We start from the raw sequence: 15,594 nt of genomic DNA, 5'->3' as shown, positions 1-15,594 counted from the left end.
TGAATTTTATATAGAATGCACGTGACAATTTTTGAATAATAAATGGAGATTTTTTTAACTCTTCTGATATTGCTCACTCCTCAGTCATTTTGTTCCTCTTGTCTTTTAGCTGTCTCTTTGCAGCATTACTACACCAAAGTTAACAAAAAAGTGTATGTTTTAAACAGGTACCCTCCAGTATATGGCACCAGAGATCATAGACAAAGGGCCACGTGGCTATGGGAAGGCTGCAGACATCTGGTCTTTGGGATGCACAATCATTGAGATGGCTACAGGGAAACCCCCATTTTATGAACTGGGAGAGCCACAAGCAGCCATGTTTAAGGTCAGATATCTTCTTTGTACAGCTCAGAGTCACATTTCTAAACATAAGAAATCTGATGACTGTTCTGGAGAATTAGAAGTTGCAAGAAAGGGAGATAACATCCTCAGAATATCCAAGCGCTTCCTTTAAGAACAATAATCTGATTCAGCTGAGAGGGAATGCTGTGTATTTTTAAATAGATTAGTACAGAGATAGCAGCTATTCAGCAGCCTGGGTGTTTAAGAAACAAACAACACCAAACTGAGAAAAAGACGCAATTTTCTACTTTGTGAAGAGCCTCTGCTTGCAACTGTGGGGGTTTTAAAATGTAATTGTTTATGCAGTTTGTAATAGTTTGAGGTTTTTACTCTGAATTAACAAACCAGTTGTATAAAGTTAATATTAAAACCTGAGAATGATATACCACTTCTACTATCTAAACAGTTTTTTGATGTTGTTTAGTGTTTGGGGGAAGAACAGTTCAGGCCATTGTTTCTCCCTTTATTTGTCTCAGGTGGGGATGTTTAAAATACACCCAGAAATTCCTGAATCCATGTCTGCAGAAGCCAAGGCTTTCATATTGCGTTGCTTTGAACCAGATCCTGATAAACGAGCTTTTGCTCATGAACTACTTATAGATGAATTCTTGAAGGTTTCAAGCAAGAAAAGAAAGTCTCCTTCAAAGCTCTCAGGTAAGCATCGCTAAATTCAGTCTGGAAGTTTCCTCTTGCCCATGGTACTATTTCTTGGAACTGCTGATTCAGTATTTAAGATGAACACAGTGGATCTCTATCCCATGTTAATGCTCAGTTGTGGCCTTCTCTACCAGCAGCTTACTGCAGAAATGCTGTTGTAGCAGAATTCTGTTATCATGTTGTCACAGAAGTCAATTTATATAAATATTTCTAGTATTTTTAAAAGTCTGTGATTTTGTGCAGCTTTTATGGTTGCTGCATTTTTGTTTCATTTTTCCCCCTTTTTAAATTTCCATACGTTTTCATTGAAAGAATATTTATATACAGTATATTTTGTGTAAGGTTAGAATGTGCTATTAAATCTCAGTGGAGTTTTCTACATAAGCAAAATTAATCTTTGTCCCATAGCAAATGTGCATACACCATATTATTTTTGTTTCATGAAATTTCATTTCAGGAAATGTTCATTATAGTGTTGTAAATTATGGAAAGTAGCAAAGGAGTTTTGAGAGCAGTAATAACATATTCTATTGTGTGTGGATATATACTTGGGAAAATATCTTCTGTATATTTTTAGCATGATACTTAAAGAAAAATATCAGGTAAAGGAGATGACAGTCGATGATCACTTTTACTGTGGTTTCCACCCCCTCAGAATAAAATTAAATTGCAATAAATTGCACTTTTGGAGACTGCAGCCAGGAGAATTGAGATAATCCATAAAAATGGGAGGTTACCCTTTAGACTTTTCTCTGTTAATTTCAGCATATTTAACTTTCTTTTTTCTCTTTCCTTTTCTCACACAGTCCTTTCAGCTAACACAAATGGTGAGTTTTAACCTACTTCTCCATCAAAAACATACCTGTGTAGATACTGTAGTTATCATTTATCCTGGTATAATTTGTCAGCACTAAAAAGATGGAAAGAGAAGTGGTCACAATTGTGAAAATAAGTGACCCTTCTCTATTAGGAACATCTAATTCATTGTGTGTATTTGAAATACTGTTTTTAATCCTACCAGACTATGGCTTAATTGTGCAGGCAGGTGGGTGATACGGGCTTGTAGGGCTGTCCTGTCACTTATGGGGACATTTTTTGGAAACCAATGGCTGTTTTATAGTAGCCACAGAGCCAAGGTTTGTGGAGAATGATACCAGGGATTTTTTATTAAATTCTGTAACTGACAAACCAGAATGCATTTGGGACCCCTTGTCAGACCAGAATACAGAATACTCATCTCTTTCAGGAAATGAACTGGGAGAGAGTGGGAGGGAACTGAACACACACAACACTTCATGCTGAATTGGTGTCAAAGTACATTTTGAAATGTGCACATGTGAAACAGATATGAGTAGTTTCCTGCAGTGTAATATGTGCTCTGGATTTAAAACTAAAAGTTATGACTTAACTGCATGTTTATTATTATTAATCAATGATTATGAATTAATTAAACTTGTACAAATGAATTTGATGTATCTTATATATGTTTTAGTATCTACACTTATATGTAGTGTACATATAAATATATACACCCATAATATTTAGATCTTGGAAGGTGCTTGGACAACTTACCCTGTAGAAAAGTTTTCCTATTGCTGGAAGTCATGATAGGAGATGCACGTTCACTTTCGTCTTGAAGTTCTGTGAGTGAACTCGCAAGAAGCCCAGCATTTCCATCTTTCAGGAATAAAAACATACCTGAAAGAGAACTCTATTCTAGACAAAAAAGTTTTAGGAGTTTTTTGTCAATTTTTCTCTAATATTTTGTGTTGGTGTGTGGGAAGGCTGGAGTTTTTCTGTCTCCTCTGAAAAAAATAATCTTCACTTCAAAACTCTGATGGCATTATTAAATTCTAATTTCTGAATATTCCTATACAAATAGAGTATCTTCGGAGCATATCCTTACCTGTCCCTGTTCTGGTGGAAGATACAAGTAGCAGCAGTGAATATGGCTCTGTCTCACCTGATACAGAATTAAAAATTGATCCATTCTCTTTCAAAACAAGAGCCAAATCCTGTGGAGAAAAAGATGGGAAGGGAATCCGCTCCCTTTTTCTGAGGTAAAGAGCTACCTGACATTTTTGTTACACAGTAGATTAGGAATGAGTGCATTGGGATGATTTTTGTAATGTTCCTTTTCACTGTGTCATTCAGCATCCCAGATGAACATTTTGAGGATCACAGTGCACCTCCTTCACCTGAAGAGAAAGATTCTGGTTTTTTCATGCTGAAGAAGGATAGTGAAAGGAGAGCCACCCTGCACAGAATATTAACTGAGGACCAAGAGCAGGTGGTGAGGAACCTGATGGAAGCTTTGACTCAGGTAATTTCAGAGGGCAGCAAGAATTTTATGGAATTCTCAGACTTCTCTGCAGTTACCTGAAACTCTTGAAATTAAACATAGTAAAGCAATTAGAAATAAAGTTTGCTTAAACTAGAAAGCATACACCGTGTAAGCTTTCATGGTTACTGTTTTATTTGGCCTATTAAACAGGCTTTGAAATTGTTCATGATGCATTACATAGGCCTTTGTTGTTTGTAATTACTATGTATATACCTGGGTATTAGTGCTGGCAAGACAACAGAAAAACATGTTTTCATGATACTCTATTTTGCCAGTGCTTTTCAAATTTGAGTAACTCATATAAGGTAGATGATCTCCAGGAGTGGATTATCTTGACCCCCATTTAAAGTTCTGTGTTCTGACTGACTGGTTTGACAGAGGGAGGTTTAGGTCATTTGGCCTACTCTGGCCTTATGTTAGGCTATTGCATAGAAAAAATGGGGCTGATGGATACACCATTGCCTTCTAGCCAACAGCCATAACAGGGGAAAGAGGGGGTTAGGGAGAAAACAAATTGCAGCTATTCTTCAGTGCAGTTGGGAGCACGTATGGAGGGAAGATGTAGTAATTGTGAGAGCTACAGCAAACAACTAAATAATTGCAGAATGACCTTTTGGCACTCTTTTGTGGAGATGATTCATTATGATGATGTATCAGTTCAGGACAACACTGAAGAAATAACAGATCATGACCTCACTGCTAAGTGTTGCAACACTGTAATTGGATGGCAGGATTTTTTGTTCTTGTTTGTGTGTGTTAGTAGTTAATTGATGCACTTCATTCTCAAGGCAAAGTATTGCTGGTCTAAAACATTTGTATAAAACATGACAGCCCATCTTCTAAAGACACTAGTGTTTAGAAACTGATGCAAACTAATATGATTATTATGCATGTACTACAGTTACTGTACATGGAAAGGGGTGCCATGCAAATAAAACCAGCTTCTAACTCTTGGGAGGGGGAGAGAGTAACCCACAGTTAGCCTGGTAACTACACAAAATGTTAAAAGATAAGGCAGTGAGAAAGACAGTTGTGATCTGTGCTTTGCGAGAGCTTAGCTGTAACAGACACAGTTTTTGCATGTGTATGCAAGTCATAATCAGTGGTCATGAGAGGCTGAAACTCAATCACAAATCCCAGAGAGTGTGCTCAGTGTTTCATGCTTTTCTCAGCTTGGGCTGGAACAGCTTGAGAGAGAAGAAGAGACACAGAATTTTAGAGCCAAAGAGTTCAAAACTCATGATCGTGTGACTGGCTGCCCTTCAAAAGGATGCTGAGCTCTGACTCCCAAAGACTGTTTTCTCCCTTGAGAAATGCAAGAAATTACTAATAGAACAAGCCTGGTTTGCTTTTTAGGCCTCATCAGGGTCTAGGATTTCATAGAGTTTTTCTCTGTGAAACACTTTTCACAAGAAAGGTTTCAGCAAAGTCCTTGGGTTTGAGGGCTAGGGGAGGAGAATGCCCCTCACAAAATGGGTCACTATTTCTAATTAGCAAGTCATACTGCTCCTCCTGTCCCCATAGTGCCTAGTGCCTGGGTGGACTTGGATCTTCTAGTCCAGGGCTGTGGTGTGCATTTACCTATCTGCCCTAATGGCTTTTTAATTATTTACCTGGAAAGAAGATTGGCTGCTGCAGAACAGTGAGAGATCCACTTCTGCGTAGAAAATCATCAGGTGAATTCTTCAAAGCAGATCAAGATCAGAGGCTAGGACCTTTTATCTCAGGTGGATGTTTTAGTCGGTGGTATCTTTGCACTAGAAGTTTTTTTAAGCTTCTTTCTCAATACAATTCTCTTTGTTTCATCCTGATCAGAATTACTTGACTATAGTTAAAAGCTCAGTGCTACTGGCAAGCGAGAGTTCTTGGTGTCTGGCCAGCCATAACATTCATGGCATAAAACTGGCAAATGCAATAGAACCAAACACCATATGTCCTTCTTTTTCAGAAATCAGTGTTGGATATCCTTAGTCTATATAAATATTTACTTTACTTCCTTCAGAATAAGCATCTAATACTTCATGTTGAACTACAACTCTGGCTTAATTTAAGATTTGGCTTTGAAATTTGGCATAACTTTACTTATGAGAGCAAATACAGCGCTCTGCTTCCTGGTTACTTAGGCTGATTATTCTGATGAATGCTTTTGAGCTTTTTGCTATTGGTAGCTCATCCTCACAAAAGCTTTTAAAAATAGGCAAATGAATATTTATACCAGAAAGGTGAGATCTTTGTAGACTTGCTTTAAGAACAGCTAAGTGTTGAAGTTCTGTATTAAGGGAAATGAGGAAATTACATAAGAAACAACCAATCCCTTTGTGAGCCTCCTGCATAACTTTGACTAATCTCTTCTTTTAAATGCTGCTGTAGGACTTTGCACATTGTCTCTGAGAGGCACCCAGAAATTAGAAGCACTGCAAAGCATGTTTGTGTTTGCAATTATGAGTCATTTGTAGTACCCAGTGCACAGTACATTTATTAGTATCTTTATTCATTGCTGTACAGAGACACACACACACTACAGTGTGCGCACATTCTTCGGCAAATGGTGTAAAATGAAGTCAGCTACTTGTTCAGTGAGTTCCCCCCTGCCTGTCACCAGGGAGCTCAGCCCCAGAGCTCGGTGCTGCTGCAGTTATGCTGCCACCAGCACCTGACCTGCAGCTGCACCTTTCCCTTAATAGCAGCAGAGTTTCTGAAAACACATTGCCAGCTGACATAATTGACTGAAGTCCTTCTGGATGTATGTTTCAAAAGATGACTATCAAAACTATTTCTTTTCCTCTCTCTTCTGCAGGGAGCTGAAGAACCCAAGCTAAAATGGGAACATATCACAACACTTGTTTCCAGCCTCAGAGAGTTTGTACGGTCCACTGATCGCAAAATCATCGCAAGTACACTTTCAAAATTGAAGCTGGAGTTGGACTTTGACAGCCATGGTATCAGCCAAGTGCAGCTTGTGTTGTTTGGTTTTCAAGATGCTGTAAGTTGGCATTTTTACTAAGAAATTTGTGCACCTAAACTAAAAATAACTAAACAAACCAGGACCAAAGAGAACTTGTTTAACTTCCACCCAAAGCTGCTGAAACAATAATATTTGAGGGCTTTGAAACTGTAATAGCAAAATCTGAACTGACAGCAGTGACTTGGTTTGGTTGCTTTGTGATCCTGTGGCAGGACACAGACCTTGAACACTACTGAGATCTTACTGATTAAAGATATAGACAGTTCAGAATCATTGTGTGAACATTATGTCATAATAGTAAGGCAGGAAAGCCTTTTTAAAAAATCTCATTTTGGAAGGTTTTCTGGGTAATAAGACTAACAATAAATGTCAGGTTTATCCTACATAAATGCAGATCTTTTAAACTTCTCTTACAAATTAATGCATTGCCCCCCATAGTAGTCTGTCTACCTTGTAATACTGTATTGAATTCATATTTTTAGTATTTGATTAGCAGATTTCTGCCAAACTAGAAATTATTATTTCAATTTATAATAAGCAAGATAAGGCATATTGTTACTTTTCTACCAATAATAAACGCAAGATTTATCATTTCCTTCATTGAACAACCAAATACATGCATGGGTAGCCTTTAAACAGCCAGTTTACAAACAGCAAATGTTTTCTTAAGCTATGTATTTAAGTGTTAGTTCTCAAGCAATTAGGCTTAATGATTAAGATGAATAATGAGTGTGGGAGGGTGCAGCTGTGCTGAGCATCACTTGTCCAGACTGAAGTCATGTAGTAAAAATGAAATGACAATTCAGGTAGGCATTTGAGGTGGATGATTCTTTTAGAATTCAGACCTGGGGCACTCAGACAAGTAGAAGAGCTGTCAGGAAAGATGGCATAGCATGCAAACGGTTGCATAGACTACATTAACAAGAATTAGATGCTTTTATTAAAAAAAAAAAAGGGGGGGTTAAATTAATCTGAATTAATCTGGGAAAGGGATCTTTCTACAAATCAAAAGCTTTTTCTTGGATTCTTCTGAGTATGTTTTCAGCTCTCTCTATTAATCTCATATTAATATTTTGATACTGGAAGCATACAAAGTCAAGAAAACAATGCAGGGGGTAATAGTACAAATACTTGTATTGCTGTTCTGATAGAGATGTTGCTGGGCATCAGTTGTTTGGTAGTAATTGCCTGGGTTTCTTATTCTTATCAGTTAAAAATTTACTTTCTGTTAACTTCATAATTACAAGTTGTTTTTTTAAACTGTCAAGTGTCTCTTTCATTACTATCTTATTTAACTAAAACCCACAGAAAGTTAAAAGAAAAACTTTACTTTATATGTGTGCAATCTTAATTCTTTTGGCCATACAATAGATTTCTATTCTACACTGAAATCCAAAACAGTATCAAGACCTCAGATGCTGCAGAGACTGACGTACTGCTAAAAGTGAGGGAAAGTAGTTCCCCTGCTTTTGGTACTTAAGAAGGTGATCTTAGGTTACCGTGTTTAATAATCACAACATCCTTATCAGACCAACCAAGAAAAAGTAATTTTGTGATGTCATATAAATAACTAAATCACATTACTATGGATGATTGTGATCTTGACAAAGTTAGATTTTGTTTCTTCAGTTCTCAATAAAGCTAGACTTAGCTAAACATGTCACTGTCCCAGTAGCGGTCGGTTTGGGAAGGTGCTTGCACAAGGGAGCTGTGCAGTCTCAGAGGGCAGTGGGCAAGCCTTTGGGGCAGCTGCTGTCCAGGAGTCAGGCCCAGGGCAGGCTCCCCTGGCACTGCTGACAGCTCTCCGAGTCCAAACACAGTGTCCAAGTGCCATCTCGTGGCCATTGGCCATAGAATTGAGCAGACACAGATACTGCTGTGCTGGGTGGACCCTGGCTGGCAGGTAGAGGAAAACCCCTACCCAATCACTCATTCACTCCATCCCAACAGAAAGGAGAGAATTGGAAGGACCAAAAGTGAGAAAAGTTTTGGGTCAAAATAAAGATGGTTAAATAAGTGAAGGGGTCAGTCAGTCACAGACTTGTGACCAGCCTGTCCCTGAGCAACAGCTCCTTTGGAAAAAGCAGCCCCTAGTTTATTGCCCATCATGAGCTTATACAAAAGGGAATATTTCCTAGGTCAGCTGCTCCAGCTGTGCCAGCCAAGTGCCCCTCCAGCCTTTAGTCCACCCACAGCCCCCTCATTGCTGGGACAGTGTAAGGAGCAGAGGCAGCCTTGGCAGCATGTAAGCTTTGCTCAGCAGGAGCTGAAACATGTCTGTGCTATCAAGGCTGTTTTAGTCACAGTCTAAAATATAGCACCATGTGGACTGCTGTGAAAGAAATTAACTCCATCCCAAACAAAGCCAGTGCAGGTACCTGTGTAAATTACAGTGTCACTGAATAATCTTGCTTTTTGGCAGTGAAAATAGTAGGATTAGTATCTTTTACGAAGGCATCATTTGTGTGACTTCAGTCATTTTTTACAGAAAGGTTATCACAGTGTGAGGGAATTGAACTTATCCCATTTTTAGGAAGAGTGAAGTATCTTTTTGCCACTTTTTTTCGTAATCAGTAGTTGCTCATTTTTTAATAATGCTGTAACTTGATAGTTTTGTAAATACAGTTATATATATATGTGTTGTTTCCTGCAACTGTTTAAGTTCTGCTCCTGCTTTGTTGCTTTGGATTGCTTCTGTGCCTGGAAAACAGCACTGAGGCTAGTGCTTTTGCTGCTTACTGTTGGCAAGGCATTTCCTTGTCATTTAGGAGCTGGAAAACAGTTCTGTGAGGTAGAGATGTTTGTGCAGGTGGCATAGAGCATCCATAGAGGCATCTGAGAATATGGCTCAAAGCAGTTTGTAAGCAGGCCTGTAGGCAATTAGGAGCAACCTAGTGTAGAAAACCATCAGACTGTATAAAGTAAGAAGTAGAAGGAAAGAGAAAATGGTACTGCACACAAATTAAGTTCCCTAATTGTTTAAACTAACATTAATTAACTAGTTTCAGAATTAAGTAGGAGCAGCATTACATTAGTTCTTTTATATTTCCTACAATTGTACTTTAGAATAGACAAGTAGTGCCCAGAGCAAGCAGTGAAAGTGATGCCAAAAAAAGTAACAAGATTAATTAGCTTCAGCTGCAAGCCTTTCATAACACAGTCCTTGTTATTTGTCTTGCTTGCAATCTTTTGAAGTTTCTCTCCACAGCCATGAAGGTTAAGTATCACAGCCATCAACAGTCACCTAACACAGAAACCAGTACTTGATGAAAAATACAACATATTGCATGACTTATAATAAAATGGATGAAGTTGCTAGTGTTGCTATCAAGAAATAATTGTAATCATCTGCTCAGATATAGTGTCTAGAAGTTTAAACTCATATAGGTCATAATTATATGACATATATTCTCATTTTAAGTTGTGGGGTGTGTAATAACTGAATTTTCTCTCACTAGGTCAATAAAGTTCTCCGAAATCATAATATTAAGCCACATTGGATGTTTGCACTGGACAGCATAATCAGAAAAGCTGTGCAGACTGCTATTACAATTCTGGTCCCAGGTGAGTCGTTCTTAATACTCAGCAAATATTTATCAGCTGATCTCTTTAAACATGCTTTAGAGTTGTGATTATGATGCTTCACTTAAGATTTTGAAACCAGCAGTGGCCTTTTTCCTGTTCAGTGTCTGTTTTGCAATTCGGAAGCTAATCTGTGTATTGTTCAAGCTACGTTGGAAAGCACCTTTCCACAATGTGTAATCTAAATGATTCTGCAACACGGTGAGTAGTAGTAGTTTAAGGTGCTCTGAGACCTAATTTTTTCAGGTGCAAAATGTGGCCTATTGCTTATGGTCAGAAGCTGTCTAAAAAAACCCCAAAAAACAACAAACCCAAACAACCCCAAACCCTTTACTTGAAACCTGCCAAAACCAAACAAACAGGTCTGCAGTGCCCGCAATTGGTACATTGTATTTTGAATGTGGATTTAGAATGCATGGCTTCAGTGAGGGAAGGAATCTGTTTAGAAGAAGCTGTAGCCCATTCTGTTACTTCTCTACCTATTTCCAAGTTTAGTTTTTCTGCTTCTTCTTAACTTCTAATTTCGAATTAATGGTAATGGAATTAATGGTGATATTTTCAAATATCACAAAATAATTTTCATTTAATGCTTTAAGTCAGAATACTCACATTTCTGTTTCCTGCAGAGGGTTGAGTCTTAGCTTATCAATAAGGGGATCTGAAAATTACTTTGAAAGTTACATCTATTCCTATTCTCCTTACTTTCCATATCCATAGCACAAACAACAACATATAAATAGACTTTATGTGTTACTTTCAAGTCACAAAGAAACTCCTCTGTCTTCAGATTAGAATGCTGAACACCTCTTACAGGCAGGTACTTCATTGCTGTGTAATAGGAGTAACTGTAGAATTCCTCCTTAGTAGTCTGTTCTTCCCCATACAGCTCAGAGTCAGCATTAATTGTAGGTAGTCAAGCTAAAACAAAAGCCTCTGTGCCCCAGTGGTTTTCAGGCACTGATCATCAGCTGATTCCCTACTTCTGATTACTTTCCCTTGCCTTTGTCTCACTATTTTTTCTTTATTTTTTTTTCTTATGATATGGAGATTTATCACTGCCCTTAACATGTCTAAAAGTTATGGGATGTTTAAGGAATGGTACAAAACCAATTTTATGCTGCCTGGTGGTGAACAATGGCAAAGAACTTCTGCATCCTGCTAATAAGAACAGAAGTCCAAAGCCAATCCAGACATATTTGCCTAGAAATATTTGGGTAGCTGCTGCATAATAAATCTGCTTTCCTGAATTTAGAGGAAGCACAGCTCTGTTGACCTTATTATATTCAGCCTTGAAAAAGGTAGCATTGAAATGAAGGGGTGAAATAGATCAAGGAACAAAAGTTTCTTTTGTAAGGAAGATAAACATACTTGTTAGTTTAGTTACCCAGCAGAAAGGGCATAAAGTAAGTGGGATTCAGGAGAAAAACTACATTTTGGTGAGGAGATTAGAGGGAGTTCTTAGCAATAAGGAGCCACAATTGAAGGAAAGAAGGAAGAAAGATTTATATATAACAGTTAGAATAAACAAACAGATGCTGTTAATAATAATAGGTTGTGTAGGAGTGTCAGACCTTGTGTACATATCTCACATACCTGGTGGGCTCTGGCAGGCAGTTTAAACAGGGAACAACAAAAACCAGGGTATAGTTTTGTGGATGTGCATCATTACAAAATAGGCACTGTTCCCTCTGACAAGTAGAAGGGAAGTGTGCTTTTAATTGTTGGGAGAGGGGCCTTTTTGTAATTTCCTCTCTCTGACTGCAATTTTTTGGTGAACATAGTATTCTTATAAGGATGGAATGCTAAATATGCCAGAACACCAACAGCAGGAATACCTGGATAGAAAAGAAATAATGGTTATTTGTTCAATAAAATCTTTCAAGTCAGACACAAAAGAAAATACAAACTACTGAGAATAGAATTAAGCAAAAGAAACTCTGCTGTACATGATACTTCAGCACAATTTGACATTAAATGGTAGACAAATCAGAAATCATGTTCATACAGATGTTTTGGTTTTTTTATAGCTCTTAAACATTTGATAGGCAGAATAATAATCTGCATAAACAAAGGTGCTATTATGCTTTGAGGGATCTTGAACCCCTAGAAAATATCTGTTTTCCTGTTACAGAAATTTCAGGTCTGTTGTAACCAGAAGCTATAGGATGATCTGGAAATAGTCACTTGGGTGGGTCTGCTTTTATTTTAATATTTAACTAATGTTTAACTTCTTTGGTGGTTTTTCTTTTGCCTATATTTTACTAGAATTGAGGCCACATTTTAGCCTTGCATCTGAAAGTGATACAGCCGATCAAGATGATATAGAAGTTGAAGATCAAGATGAACAGCCTCAGAATCAAACCATCCAGCAGCCTTGCATTGTCTTGGAGGATGCAGTAGCTACCTCAGGTGTAAGCACACTCAGCTCTACGGTGTCCCATGACTCCCAGGCCGCTCACAGATCACTGAGTGTCCAGCTGGGCAGGCTAAAATTAGAGACAAACAGGTAAGTCTGGACATCAGGAGACAAGGACACCAGCCTGCTTACAGCAGTATGCTTTGCTTAGCTTTCAAAAAATATATATAATATATGGAATGCTAGTGACAGTGCCAAAATTCCATTGCAGTGTAAGTTGTTCCTTTTAATGATGATCCTTGTTTAGCTGTGACTGATCACTTACATGGTTGTATGAATTTCTACAAAACCATAGTGAAGCAAGTTAAGGTCAGACTTGATTTCAGGTGCCCTTTCAGGGAAGGTCTGTATAAAACTGACTTGCTGCCAAACTTCTGCTTTTTCTCTCTTTGGTGTGCTCTGTGTGGCTGATAAATGGTGTTATGTTTTGTTTCCATTAAGGCAGAACTTGCTGTTCTTTTCTATAGCTATTCTCAGCAAGTGAACTCAAGCTAATAGACAGCCACACAGAAACTCCATAAGGAAACTGCTTCAGATTTGTTTTGTGCACAGAAGTCACTGCAAGCAGGATCTGTGCTTACCAGCAACCATCACCTTTTTATTAAAAAGAGAAAGATGGGGAAAGCAGCTGTTTTGCTTAAGAGAAAAAATGAGCCAGAAATTTGGATATTACTTTTTTTTTTTCAGAAATATGTCTTGCACTTTGTGCAAGTGAAATGTGGTTCTTTAAGGTTTTGTTGCTTTTTAAAGAAATGTCAGAGAAAAACCCAAATCATCTTCTATGTTTTGTTTTCTTTTCATTGAAATATACCAAATAGTCTAGTTAAAGTAGATATTTTGCTTTTGCAGCATGTGATTTATGTCTGAGAAAGTTGCCATAATTAGAGTAATTAATTACACTGTACTGTATTTAATAAAGTATCAGTATTTTGGGGTCCTTATGTCACAACTATTTTTTTTACCTGTGACCACTGAGAAATATTTTGATTGTTTATTGTTGTACCTAGAGAAATACACAAATATTTTAGATTTACTCACTTTACTTCCCAAGCTAATGGTGGGGAATAGCCTCCAAAGTGATCAGCTTGTAGAAGTACTTTTTTTGCTAGCATTTTGCTTCTGTAAATTTCTCAAATGCAAAGCCTTTGGCCAAATAATCACATCCACTCATTCATGCAGAAATTTTGAATAAATTATAGAGAAATCTTTTTAAATATTTATGAAAGCTTTATTGGCATAAGCAGCAAGCAGTTATTAGGAGAAAATAATGGATTATTTTATTGGCCCTGAAGGCCTTTTTCAACCAGAACAGATAGGCTAGGAATAAGTTAACTGAAAGGTGACCTGTCTGGACAGAGTATCAGTTTGCACTGAGAATACACCCTACACCCAGGATGTGGGTGTAGATGCACCAAGCAGCTCTGTTCCCATGCAGGGTGAACTTGTTAAGGTTTGTTGGCTCAGGTGTGAAAGCACTCAAGTGCAAATATGTTGCTGGTAGGCCTGCATGAAAGCTAAAAGTAGGGCTAGATGTTTTTACAATGCAGTCATGTGGGATTCAGTTTACCCCTGTGCAAAGGCAGGTAAGGGGCTTCTGTGGCACATTTTCTAACTGAATTCCTGTCTTTCAGAAAAGGGTTGCAGTGCTCAACTGGTACAAATTAAAAAAAAAAAAACACAAAAAATGGATAAATAAAAGGAAACATGCTGGAATGGAACAGTTATTGCATAGTTCTCAGGCTGACAGAGGTTTCAAGAAAGGGATGAAGATGCTGCAGTCCTTTCAAGGCAGAACTTCTGAAGACTCAGGAGTCAGTTATAGGTTTATGAGTCTTCCCTCCATGTCCAAATTTTGACCAAGTTCCTGATAACAGATCATTTACAAATCCTACCTTTTACTGAACCACTTTTCTAAAAGAACAAATTGCAGCAGTTTTACATACTAATTTTCCATGATATTCTGACTATTTTCTTTCGATCCGCTCAAATGCTGCTAGCCACTGAATCTCTCCAGGTTTCTCTCTGGGATTGTGTTATGAAGGAGGTCAAACATGAGTTTCAATTTGCTTCTGCTTGACATTCTCTGAAGTAATTGCTTAGGGAAGTAGGCAAGTATTTTGCCTCCTCTTTTCTCACTCTTAATATAGCCTAGGAGGGCAGGCACAAAGTGCCTTATATGTGAGGAAGGGACAGCTCTTGTGTGGTTGAGAATGTATTTTTCATATTTATGAAATGCAACCATATGTTTTCACTACTTTTTCATCACTGCGCTACCCTTTCCATACCTTTGAAAATGTCTGCTGGAGAGATGTGAACTGGTATTTTTCCTTACAAAGGTTTAGCCCTTAGATTATGAACCACTTTGATATTTGTTCTCAGTTCCAGTTTTGTTTAAAACAGAGCACAGGCTGTAGAAAATTCACTGAAATATTCTCCCATACCACTTGTTTAGTGGGTAAATGTTTATATGGAGGCTGGTGTGTTTGGGGCTTCTGTATGAATGTTTGTATCTTGATATAGGTCAAAATCAATCTATAATGAAAGAATGTACCTTCAGTGAAAGCTGAAGAATTCTGTCCTTGTCTTTGTCAGGAATGTTTCCAGTTTAGATATAGTAAGATCTTTCCTTTCCTGACAATTTGAAGCTACTGAAGGAAATGAGTTTTTTGTTCTCATTACTTCACAGGTTATTGGAAGAGTTAGTTCAAAAGGAGAGAGAATTTCAAGTCCTCTTGCATCAAGCTATAGAAGAAAAAGATCAAGAGATCAGGAACCTACAGCTCAGGTCACAGCCAATAGGTAAGTGAGAAGAATTCTTAAAGAAAAGTTTCATACTGACTACAGATGAAAAAGTGCCAGCTAAATGTCTGTCCATTTTATTGAGCCAGCCTCAGCTAAGATGCTTTATTGTGCTGCTTCTCATAGGGTTTTGCCCTGAAGTAAGGATGTGCATTGTGGAAACAAATTACTGGATTTGTTAATCACAGTACAAGGAATGAGTATGATTTAAATATTTTTGTTTGTGATTATATGGAAGAGGGCAAGGCTCATATGCTACTGAATAAATAAAATTCCTAAAGAGGATAATCTAGTATGTTTAGATATATGTTCCTTGAATTACAGACTGTTCCAATTGTTACAGTGAAAGTTCAAGAGGTGAGATGCAAACACACCTAATTGGTGAGATGCAACTACAACTTAAATGTTACTGAGGAAAGCAGAGTTTGCTGCGTCTGCCCTGAAGAAAATGGAAATGCTAATGCAGTTTGATATTTCTGTGTAATGTGC

The 15,594-nt window shown here is 37.8% G+C and overlaps 1 protein-coding gene across 1 annotated transcript in view; it reads left to right on the top strand.

The window, feature by feature from the left end:
• Positions 1 to 15,594, top strand: part of MAP3K5 (mitogen-activated protein kinase kinase kinase 5) — a 98,329-nt gene that overhangs the window by 79,857 nt on the left and 2,878 nt on the right. The window contains exons 19-27 of the mRNA XM_059841792.1: positions 168 to 325; positions 819 to 996; positions 1,806 to 1,826; positions 2,882 to 3,059; positions 3,154 to 3,322; positions 6,141 to 6,326; positions 9,767 to 9,872; positions 12,156 to 12,396; positions 14,993 to 15,105. Of these exons, the coding sequence (XP_059697775.1) occupies positions 168 to 325; positions 819 to 996; positions 1,806 to 1,826; positions 2,882 to 3,059; positions 3,154 to 3,322; positions 6,141 to 6,326; positions 9,767 to 9,872; positions 12,156 to 12,396; positions 14,993 to 15,105 (1,350 nt within the window). The remainder of the gene's footprint in view (positions 1 to 167; positions 326 to 818; positions 997 to 1,805; positions 1,827 to 2,881; positions 3,060 to 3,153; positions 3,323 to 6,140; positions 6,327 to 9,766; positions 9,873 to 12,155; positions 12,397 to 14,992; positions 15,106 to 15,594) is intronic.

This window comes from Haemorhous mexicanus, chromosome 3 (assembly GCF_027477595.1).
Source record: "Haemorhous mexicanus isolate bHaeMex1 chromosome 3, bHaeMex1.pri, whole genome shotgun sequence".
Taxonomy (NCBI): domain Eukaryota; kingdom Metazoa; phylum Chordata; class Aves; order Passeriformes; family Fringillidae; genus Haemorhous; species Haemorhous mexicanus.
Note: the sequence above shows the minus strand (reverse complement) of the source record. Positions and strands in the feature narration are given on the sequence as shown.